Source organism: Hypanus sabinus, chromosome 12 (genome assembly GCF_030144855.1).
Source record: "Hypanus sabinus isolate sHypSab1 chromosome 12, sHypSab1.hap1, whole genome shotgun sequence".
NCBI classification, from domain to species: domain Eukaryota; kingdom Metazoa; phylum Chordata; class Chondrichthyes; order Myliobatiformes; family Dasyatidae; genus Hypanus; species Hypanus sabinus.
Window position 1 is genome coordinate 31,571,850 of NC_082717.1, and position 12,083 is coordinate 31,583,932.

At 42.8% G+C, this 12,083-nt stretch overlaps 1 protein-coding gene across 6 annotated transcripts in view; it reads right to left on the reverse strand.

Annotated features, from left to right (window-relative positions):
* Window positions 1–12,083, reverse strand: part of prepl (prolyl endopeptidase like) — a 68,659-nt gene that overhangs the window by 55,053 nt on the left and 1,523 nt on the right. For all 6 annotated transcript variants that reach the window (XR_009515060.1, XR_009515058.1, XR_009515061.1 and 3 more), the window contains exon 2: window positions 9,852–9,980. Coding sequence is in view for 2 of the 6 variants with exons in the window: in XM_059985730.1 (XP_059841713.1) it covers window positions 9,852–9,980 (129 nt within the window). In the remaining 4 variants the exon portion in view is untranslated. The remainder of the gene's footprint in view (window positions 1–9,851; window positions 9,981–12,083) is intronic.

Consider the following 12,083-nt stretch of genomic DNA (forward strand, 5'->3'; position numbering starts at 1 on the left):
ATAATGGAAATGTCTATTTCATGCAGAAGTTCAAGTTCAAAGCTCATTAGAGTGAGATTGTTTAATCTGTTTTGACCCATGGTGCTCCTCAGTTCAGTTTTAATCCTTTTCCATTTTGAAAATGAGCATTCTTCACTGCAGTTGGTAACCATGAGTGACAAATAGATGCGCAAGGCATTTTCTACATTTGGAAAACATGACTCCAAAGAATTGTCAGTTATCAAACAGTACAACTGTAACTTTACAAGGTCTTGTTTGGCGCCAATATAAGAAGCAAGATCAGTTTGCAGCAGTTCAGTAAACTGCACAAGACTTTCTTCCAGATCTTCCGGATATGATTTAATAAAATTTGATGACCTCCTTACGATCTCTTCAGGTATAAACGACTGTAACTGATGAAGGAATCCAAAAAACACTTTTAGATCAGCTTTCTGCCTTTTTGACAGGGCAGAAAGCAAGTCATCAATAACGGCAAGAAATATTTGGCTTTTAAGCTTCTGAGAAGGCGTTTGAGATTCAACAAGTGAATCAAGAGTGCTGGAACCACTGGAATCATCATATGTGCGATTTTGCTTGTGTTTTCTTCGAGTTTCCTGTTGATAATGTTCACACTTAGTCAGATCCTTGGCTTTTTGCTCTATGTCTAAAAAAGTACTGCATAGCTTGAACATATCCATGCAAGGATTCATAGAGTGTACAAGCTGTGTTCAAGTCTTGGCCAAAGATTGCAAAGAAGCACTGGGCATTTGAAAATGGTGCAATACTTGACCCCACAATATGACCATTATTCCTGTTTCCAATTTCATCGTGGTTGAAAGTAGTCCACGAGTCAGTTGTCGATGCTCTGCCTTCTGATCATTGTTATTTGAAATGTCATTCAAGACTTGTTTTATTGCAGAAAAGCTGTGTAAAAGCACTTTTGTTGCATCTGCACAAGCTACCCGTCTGATATCTGACATTTTTTTCACAATGGGCAAATGAGCACCACCATCAGATAATGCAGCAGAAAGGAGATCCCACCAATAAGTAGAAACAGAGAAAAAAATGTGTACAGGCTTTCTACAAATTCAAAGAAAATTAATGCTTCTTGACAACATTCAGCAGCACATTTTCCAACCAAATTTTAGTGAATGTGCAAAACCTGGAATGTAATCCACAAACTCATTGAGCTCTTTAACTCGTGCTTGTAAGCCACTATACTTGCCACTCATGTTGCTGGCATTATCATAACTTTGACCACGGCAGTCTTTTATATCAATGTCATCTTCCTTTAAAAAGTCAAGTGTTATGCCTGTGCCCCTCTCCTTTTTGAGAATCGCAAGATCGCTATTAAGTCAGGTCAGGAGACCCGGGAAATGAGAGAGAGAGACGTTTGGAACGTCCTGGCCCTCAGCGATACAAAGCCACGGAAAAGGTCATTGTCTCTTGGAGATGGAATTGTGTATTGAATACTATGCTTTGTGGAAGCCCTCAGGCAACGTGGGCTGGTTGGGGGATGGCATCATTCCACCCTGAGTGACATCTGAGACCCCGTGAGTGGGGATAAAAGAGGGTCTGGGGAACAGCCCCTTTAGACGCACCAGAAGGAACGCTAGAACTCCCGTTGAAGCGTAATAGCGACAGCCGGTAGAAAAGCCCACGTGCGTCCTTTTCAATTTGCCTCGGAAATGGTGGGTCTTGCCACGGAAGAACGGCTTTAGCTAACACAAAGGAACAATCAGCCCCCACCGACTCTCGAAGGATTGACATCATAAAAGGAATGGGCAAGTTTTAAAACTCTCTCTCTTGACTCCAACCAAAGGCTGCAGCCTGCAGCTTGAAAGAACTTGAGTGACTTTTATATTTCCATCGGACAATACATTATCCCCCTAGACAACGATAGAGCTATTCCTTATTGATTATTATTATACCCGAGCTTTTAGATTTAGTATTGACAACATATATTATCTGTATGTTTGCATTGATATTATTTTTGTGTATTTTTATCAATAAATACTGTTAAAAATAGTACCATCAGACTTCAACGGACCTCTCTATCTTTTCTGGTAAGTGATCCAGTTACGGGGTACGTAACAATTGGGGGCTCGTCCGGGATTTGACACCAAATTGGGAGGCCAGTGAATCGAGCTTGTAAGTCCAAACTTGGATCTGGTTACGTGGGTAGCCAGATGGGAAACCAGCAAAGATGGACGTGGATGAATTCATAGAAAACCTGACTCTAGAGGCGGCCACAAAATCGGACTTGATAAATCTGGCGAAAGGGCTAAACCTCGCAGAGGTGAGGTTGTCCATGAAAAAGCGGGAGGTGCGAAGGGCAATAACCCAGTATTATATTGGGAAGAATGTGGGAAGAATGCAGCCGAGGTACTGGAAAATATCCCTGAAAAAGGTACCAGCTAGTGGGACGGCTCAGTTAGAGTTGGAGAAATTAAAGTTGGAACATGCAATTAAGTTAAAGCAGCTGGAAGCAGCTGAGAAGGAGAAAGAAAGGGCCGAGAGAGAGAAAGAAAGGGCCGACAAACAAAGGGAGCATGAGCTCCAGCTAAAGGCGTTAGAGGTGAAAAGGGAGCAGGACAGGGCTGAGAAGCAAAGGGAGCATGAAATTCAGTTAAAACAGCTGGAAGCAGCTGAAAAGGAGAGAGAGAGGGCTGAGAAAGAGAGGGAGAGAGCTGAGAAAGAAAAGGAAAGAGCCGAGAAGGAGAGGGAGGCAGAGAAACAGAGGAAACATGACTTGGAGATGGAGAAGTTACGGCAAGAACGAAGAGATCAAGGGTCAGACCGAGAGGAGCGGTTTAATGTTAGTCGGGAGTTGAGGTTAGTACCTCCGTTTGAGGAGACAGATGTTGATAGTTATTTCTTGCTTTTTGAGAAGGTGGCAGTGAATCAGAAGTGGCCCAGAGATCAGTGGGTGGCGCTGTTACTAAGTGTGTTAAAAGGGAAGGCACAACGAGCATATACGGCGTTGTCCCTGGAGGAGGAAGAGGCAGAGAGTTATGACAAAGTAAAAGTGGCCATTCTCCAGACTTATGAATTGGTACCCGAAGCGTATAGTCAAAAGTTCAGAAATTTAAAGAAAGGATGGAATCAGACGTACACCGAGTTTGCCTATGAGAAGGGTGTGCTCTTGGACTGTTGGTGTACAGCAGAAATAGTGGAGGAGGATTTTTGGCATCTCAGGGAGTTAATTCTGATTGAGGAATTTAAAGGTTATGTTTTGGAGGATATCCGGATGTATTTGAATGAGAAGCCGAATAAGTCCATCTCAGACTTTGCTAGGTTCACAGATGAATATGCCCTAACCCACAAGACAAAGTTTTCCTTGAATAAAAGTTACCCGAGAGACCGTGGGAACGGTAGAGAAAGCCCGCCGGCTAAGGGAGAAACTCAGCCGGGAGTTAGCGGTAAAATTGAGGAGGAGAGGCCAGAAGCCAGGAGATTTCCTGGCTTGACCTGTTTTAGTTGTGGAAAGGTGGGTCATATTGCATCTAAGTGCCTTGCTCCGAGGAAGGAGCCAGGAAAAGTGAAAGCAGCTATACCTATAGGCTGTATTGCATCGATCAGAAAATCGACGAGAGAGCCCCAGGTAGATGGAGTACGGAAGGGGTGTGAGACGTTTCGTTCAGAAGGAACCGTGTCTGTGAGAGAGGGAGACACACCAGTTTCAGTACGGATCTGGAGAGACACGGGGGCTGAATTGTCATTGATTAGCAGTAAGGTGCTAAATTTTGGTCCTCAGACGGGAGAGGTAGCCCTGAGAGGAATAGGAAAATGGACCAAAGTGGTGCCCTTGCATAGGGTCATTCTGAATTGTGAGCTGGCATCTGGACCAGTGGAATTGGGGGTACTGTCGGAATTACTGGGAGGAGGCGTGGACATCCTTCTTGGTAATGACTTAGCGGGTGGAAAAATGGGTGAAGCCGTGAAGCTGACAAACAAGCCTGTGAGGGTTGAGGACCCGCCCCTAGACTCCAAGATCTATCCCGCATGCGCGGTCACTCGCAGCATGTCGAGAAAGGCAGCTGAGACAGAGAGCAGTTTAAATCAGGCCAGTATTGATTTGGCCGAGACGTTTTTACCGACCCTGTACCAACAAGGGTTAAAGGGGGGTAAAAACGGAGAGTAGGGAGGAAAAAGAGAGTAAAAGGGAGCAAGAAGAAAGTTTGTACAAGAACAGGAATGTGACGAGGAGCTGGTAGCGTTGAGAGAGTCAGTTCTTTCTGAGACTGAGATTGAGACAGAGCCAGAGGGTTATAACCTGAAAGAGGGTGTGTTGATGAGAAAATGGAGGCCCACCGTGGTGCCGGTCGATGAGGACTGGGCAGTGGTACATCAGGTAGTAGTTCCGAAAGTGTATCGGGACGAAATTTTGAACTTAGCTCATAAGGGACCCTTAGGTGTGCATTTGGGATTAAAGAAGACAGTGGATCGGGTTATGATAGATTTCTATTGGCCAAACCTGAGAAAAGATATTGCTGAGTATTGTAGAAGGTGCCATACATGTCAGGTGGTGGGTAAGCTGAATCAAGTTATCCCTAAGGCACCCCTCCGACCCATCCCCGCATGTGAGGAGCCTTTCTCCCAAATCATTGTGGATTTTGTGGGTCCTTTACCTAAAACTGCGAATGGGCGGCAGTACGTCATGACCCTGATGTGTGCCGCTACACGATTTCCAGAGGCTGTGCCTCTGGGAGATATTAGGACCACTGTGGTGGTAAAGGCCCTCATTAAATTGTTTACCACAGTGGGGCTGCCTAAGGAGATACAGTCGGAGCAGGGGAGTACATTTACATCCAGAGCATTTCAGCAGATGATGACCCAACTGGGGGTCAAACAAATTTTAGCTTCTGCATACCATCCAGAATCCCAAGGAGGGTTGGAAAGATTCCATGCTACACTAAAGACCATGATTAAAACTTATTGTCAGGAAAACGTTCGAGACTGGGATGATGCATTACCACTTCTGTTATTTGCAGCAAGGGATACAGTTCAGGGATCTCTGGGGTTCAGTCCGTTTGAGCTAATTTTCGGTTACAGGCCCAGGGGGCCTCTAACCCTACTTAAAGAGAAGTGGTCTAGCCCGACCGTTCAAGTCAGTGTGATTGACTATGTTTTAAAATTCCGGGAAAGGTTGCATAAGGTATGCGCCTTGGCAAGAGAAAACCTTAAAGACTCCCAGCTTAAAATGAGCCAATGGTATAACGAACGAACGAGAGAGCAAGAATTTCACGTGGGCGACAAGGTTTTGGTCCTATTTCCTGAAGTTACTCGCCCCCTACAGGCAAGGTTTCAAGGACCATATACAGTAAGAAAATAGACTCGCTGAATTATGTGATTGAAACCCCTGATAGGCGAAAGCCGACCCAGTTAGTTCACATGAACATGATGAGAGGGTACCATGAAACCACCCCCGCAGTGGTCGGTGCAGTCATGAAAACCGATGAGGTGGAGGGGGGTGGTAAGGAGGAACCAGAGCGGTTTGAGAAGATCAGTATAATATCCACCCGACTGGAGAACTGTTATATTAGCAAGCCTTGCGGATAAAGTTAGTCACTTAGAGCCTGAACAGCGGGAGCAGGTAACACAGCTCATTAACCGGCATACAGACTTATGTCCAGATGTCCCAAGAAGGTGTAGTGGGACAAAACATGTTGTGATAGTTACCTCGACACCGCCTATTAAACAAGCCCCCTATCGGATGAATTCAGAAAAGAGCCAGCTAGTAGGAAAGGAGATTGAACATATGCTAGCTGCTGGGATAATCCGCAAATCCTCTTCTGTGTGGGTTTCGCCTTGCATGGTTGTCCCAAAACCGGATGGTACTATAAGATTCTGTACCGATTACAGAAAGGTAAACGCTGTCACTCAGACAGACGCTTACCCTATCCCCAGGGTGGATGATTGCATTGATAAAATGGGGAAGGCAAGGTACATCACTAAAATTGACTTGTTAAAGGGGTACTGGTGCGTTCCTTTAAGGGACAGGGCTCGGGAAATTTCAGCCTTCGTCACCCCATCCGGGTTGTACGAGTACAATGTTATGTCGTTCGGAATGAAAAATGCACCAGGGACATTCCAGAGGATGATAGACACTGTGATAAAGGGGTAACCCACACCAAGGCTTATCTTGACGATGTGGTAGTTTGGAGTGACACCTGAGGGACATGGAGGCTGTAGAAACTCTGTTTAAGAGGATGTCGGCAGCCCAACTTACAGTAAACCTCGCAAAGAGTGAATTTGGTCATGCCACAATCACAAACTTGGGGTATGTGCTAGGAGAGGGGCAGTTGACTCCTGTGCAAGCAAAGGTACAGGCTATCTCTGAGGTCCCTGTACCCTCCAATAAAAGGGCACTGAGGAGGTTTTTGGGCATGGTGGGATACTATCAGAAATTCTATAAAACTTTCGCGGATATTGCTCTCCCACTTACAAAACTCCTACGGAAGGAGGAAAAATTTGATTGGGGCCATTCTTGTCAGAATGCTTTTGAAAAGTTAAAAGCCATACTGTGCCATCACCCTGTGTTAAAAGCACCCGATTTGTTAGCACCCTTCTCCCTGGCGACGGACGCGAGTGATGAGACTGCAGTCCTATTACAGCAAGCAGGGGATGGAGTGGAGCACCCGGTAGCATATTTCTCTCGGAAGTTCAATGTACACCAGAGGAATTATTCTACCGTGGAAAAAGAATTGTTGGCCCTTGTTTTGGCGATACAACATTTTGAAGCGTACATTTGTACAGCGCAAAAACCCGTAGTAGTTTATACGGATCACAACCCGTTGGTATTCCTGGCCAATATGAAAAATAAAAACAGGAGGTTATTGAGTTGGAGTCTGATGCTGCAAGCGTTTGATATTAAGATACAGCATATTAAAGGAAGTGATAATGTGCTCGCGGACTGTTTATCTAGATGCTGAATTGAATGTATAACTGTATTACTCTGTAGAAAAAAAAACTTTGGTATTGTGTTAGATTCTAAAATCCTGAAAGACTCTGTATTACTTCGTTTTTTTCCGATGGTAAAAAACACGTTGAAGAAAGGGGGTGTTACGCCTGTGCCCCCCCCCTCCTTTTTTGAGAATCGCAAGATCGCTATTAAGTCAGGTCAGGAGACCCAGGAAATGAGAGAGAGACGTTTGGAACGTCCTGGCCCTCAGCGATACAAAGCCACGGAAAAGGTCATTGTCTCTTGGAGATGGAATTGTGTATTGAATACTGTACTTCATGGAAGCCCTCAGGGAACGTGGGCTGGTTGGGGGATGGCTCATTCTACCCTGAGTGACATCTGAGACCCCGTGAGTGGGGATAAAAGAGTGTCTGGGGAATGGCCCCTTCAGACGCACCAGAAGGAACACTAGAAATCCTGTAACAGCGTAATAGCGAAAGCCGGTGGAAAAGCCCACGTGCGTCCTTTTCCATTTGCCTCAGAATTGGTGGGTCTTGCCACGGAAGAACGGCTTTAGCTAACACAAAGGAACAATCAGCCCCAACGACTCTTGAAGGATTGACATCATAAAAGGAATGGGCAAGTTTAAACCCTCTCTCTCTTGACTCCAACCAAAGGCTGCAGCCTGCAGCTTGAATGAACTTGAGTGACTTTTATATTTCCATCAGACAATACATTATCCCCTAGACAACGATAGAGCTATTTCTTATTATTATTATACCCGCACTTTTAGATTTAGTATTGACAACATATATTATCTGTATGTTTGCATTGATATTATTTTTGTGTATTTTTATCAATAAATACTGTTAAAAATAGTACCATCAGACTTCAATGGACCTCTCTATCTTTGCTGGTAAGTGACCCAGTTACGGGGTACGTAACACAAGTAAACTTTGAGTGAGCTGTTCAGCACTATGACCTTTCATATCCAAAAACTTCACAAATCTTTCAACTGGTCCAGACGGCAAAACATAGCACACAAAGTCAGCTGGTCCACATTAGATATATCTGGAGTAGAATCCAATGAAACAGAATAATACTTGTATTTCTTCATTTCACCGATAATGTGATCCAGTACGCTGGATCCAATCAGATTGATGAATTCCTCATGTTGTTTTAGATAGATATGATTTATGCCCGCTTCCTTGGTTTGCATGAGCACTTATATGCTCTGCCAGAAAAGGGTCAAACTTTGCCAGTAATTCTAACAACCCCAAGTAATTTCCATTGAGGAGAGTCAACAGTTTCATCGCTACCATGAAACGAAAGGCCTCGTTCTGCTAAAAACTTTACAACTTCAATTATTCACTCTAGAAGTGTGCACCAATACTTTTGTTCAGTCTCCATTTCTTTCACACATTTAGCTTTGTTTTTGCACATCAACAGTGAAATTAAAGCTCGTCTATGTGAGCAACTTTATTCATGTCGACGTAATATATTGCTTGCATTTTTCCAGTCATTAAACCCCTCTTCACTAAACTTTGATGAACATCCTAATGTCATAGACTTGCATGGGAAACAGAATAGGCTTCCTTTGCTTTCTGAATAGCATAACCAATTTCTTGCATGTTGCTTGTTTGTAGGTTTATGAACAAATGTAAAATAAGACTTCTGACAGTGCCGAGGTTGTCATACAATCGCATGGATGGAGAGAAATCACTCTCAGCATGTTGACATTCATCACTTCCCTCTGCTATTCACGATCATCTAGATTGTTTGGCCATTCACCAATATCATTAGAGTACTTGTTCTTTCGCATTCAATGGATGCTGGCTGTTGCTCTATCATGCCTTCTGCCACAGTACTACTAGATGTTCCTATATTTCCAGGTCAGCCTTAATAGCACCATCACCATGGACATCCAAATATTCTATCAACTTACGTGTTTTTGATATCACAAGTTGGTCTCTTCTTTCTTTTTCTTCCTTCACTTTACATTTTGCACTTCCAGAGGCATAATGACGTCCAATATTTCTGACTCTATTGCTCATTGCTACCTACATGAAAACAACAGCATTGCCAGATTGTTGTCGTCGTGGCGTGGATGAAATCACAGAGCGTTGCATTACTGGTAGGTACAAGGCAGTTTCTTTATTCGACAAAACAAGGTGACCCCTGGCAGAACAGGTCTAACCGCCTTGTGACTGAGGCTTAATATTTATTTGCTAAACACAAAGGACAGTTCATAGTTATAGACAATTCTTTGGAGTTTTCACATCTTTTGATTACATTCATTCTACCGGCGCCAGTAAGCCTAAACTGGCATTCATGCCCTTTAGGAATTCAAATTAAATCCATAATACATTATTTGGTATGTTACGTGCTAACATAGAGGACAATTCAAATACAAAAAGCATAGCTATGGTGTCTTCACAATCGCAACTACCTGTAAACTTAGCATTCTTGTCTCAGAGGCTCCAGAGCTGCACTGTTACAAATGAAACTGGGTTCACAGCTTTTAGGAAATGCATTGTTATGAACTCAATCCACAGTATTTTGTCAAAGAACAGAAGACTGATGACTGAAGTTATTTAAGTGTAAATGAATTGTCTACCCAAAACTCACTCTAACAGTCATGAGAATATGGTGAGATGCTGATTTCACCAGACTGCAGCTTGCAAGCATTTAGTGCGGGCGGGGCCCTCAAAAGTGCAGGGCCCATAGCACATGCTACTTTTGCTACTAGGTTAATCCGGTCCTGGTGGGGGGGGGGGAAGGGGTTTAATGAGAGGGAGTGTCCGTAATGTCCAGTTGACTATTTAATAAGACTTAGGTGACAATCCAAGTCTCATAAATTGAGTGGGCCAAGCTTCATCAATATGTTGCTTTCAGAAAAAAAACTTTAAAAGTGCTGGAAATCAGCAATACATGTATTATTTCAAGAGACAAGAAGAATTACACTTACCACATGATTGTTATTATTGGAGGCATACTTGTCACAAATTGTTTCTAACCTCTTTTTAATCTTATCTTCCAATTTATGATATTTGTGTGACTTTGATTTGTAATATTTTAGTTCTGCTTGTAGAAGTTCCTTAAGAGAAAAAACACAAACTTCATTGAAAGAAATCCACATGGGTTATTTAGCATGTACAAAGATGTTACTGTTTTGTTACTGTCTTTCCTCAGATCCTAATGAGTTAAATATTGAATTAACTCAACAGCCATAATTTTTTAAGAAAACTTTCTGCCTGTAACATGAAGGTAGGATGTGAAATATGCAGCCCATATCCAAAGTAATATAGATTCACTTTTAATTATCAGAATTATTTTCCAAAAATTAATTGACAAAACAAAACACTATCCCAAAAGTGATTATTTTGGTCACCTACCTGCAGGAAAGATGTAAATACGGTTCAAAGAATACAGAAAAAACTTACAAGGATTTTGCCAGGTCTGGAGGACCCAAGTTATCAGGGCAGATTGAATGGGTTAGGACTGCAGGTTTGTTAGAACGTAGAGGATTGAGAGGAGATTTGATAGAAGTATACAAAATTATGAGGGGCATAGATAGGGTAAATGCAAGCAGGCTTTTTTTCCACTGAGGTTGGGTGGGACTATAACCAGAGTTCATAGGTTAAGGGTGAAAAGGTGAGAATTTTAAGAGGAACATGAGGGGAAACATGTTCAGTGAGGGTCTTGAGAGTGTGGAATGAGCTGAAAGCACAATTAGTCTGTGCGCTCAATTTCAATATTTAAGGTAAGTCTGAATAGGTACAAGGATCACAGGGATATGGAGAGCTATGCTCCCAGTGAACATCAATGGGAGGAGGCACTTTAAATGGTTTTGACATAGACTGGATGGGCTGAAGGGCCTGTGATGTGTTGTTCTTCTCAATGACTCTATGATGAGAAGCTGTACCTAATTTATCCTATGAAATTTCTTTTCAATAAATCTGTACAAAATTAACAGATTGTAGATAATTCAAAATTTGATCATTTTAACAGATGGTTATAAGTAGTTATTGGTCCCTTTAATGACAGAGATTACATGTTACATTGTCTAAACCTGCAGAACTGCATTAATTGAGAAGACAGTGACTCATTCTGCCCCGTGGTCAAGTCTGTTGCATTAAAAATTTTAAGTACAAAATTAAAATTTGGAAGCTTAAAATGAGAAACAAAATCAATACATCTACCAAAATATATTGCACCAAGAGACGATTAGGCTCAGGCATTGTCAGGTCCATTCCCAGAAACCAGGATTATCCTTACTATTTCCTCCTAACAACCGCATCCCCAGAGAATCAGCTGACCTGCTCATCCCATTCAATATCACAAAATGGCTGATAGCACTGGATACATCAGTTATTACAGGACTAAACATCGCAGCTGTTCTTTTGAGTAACACTGAAGATCAGTGTGTGAAACTTAGCCGTATTTTTAGCGTAGCCTTTTTTTAAAAAAAAAATGGATGCAATGTGGAAAATTGTCTCCCAAAATCTGCTCAGAAGCAGGATACATCTGATCTAGCTAATTTTCACCCAGACTGTCTATTTTATTCATCACTAAATGGCATGTACTCACCCACCCACCCACTATCGTGGACCAAAGAGCTGAATTCCAGAGAGATGTGAGAGTGAATAACCTCAACATTTGACTGAGCTTGGCTTCAGCAGCCTCAGTGTAAATGGTTGGAATCATGCCTTGTGCAAAGGAAGGTGGTTCTGGTTACGTAAATTCAGTCATCTCAGTCTCAGAACATCAATCAGAAGTTTACAGAGGACTGTCCAGGTCTCAACCAACTTCAGCTGCTTCATCAGGCCTTCCGGAAGTGGGAATGTTCACAGATGATTTGTAGAATGGGTAATCCACAGACAATTCCTCAGCCAATGAGGAAGTTGATGCCTGCAAGTGGAAAGACCTAGACGTGACATCAAAGGATATGGAGAGAAGGCTGGGGAATGGGGTTGAGGAGGGGGAGAAAATAGGACAAGCCATGGTTGAATGGTGGAACAGACTCAATGGGCCAATTCTGCTCCTATATCTTATGTATTCTCTGAGATGGTTACTGAGGCTCAGCATGTCACCAAATACTCTATCCCACTGCTGAAAATATCCGACTGGTTGCATCACTGACTGGCATGGCAGTCGAAAGTACAGGAGCAGAAAGGCTGCACAGAGTAGTGGACACACC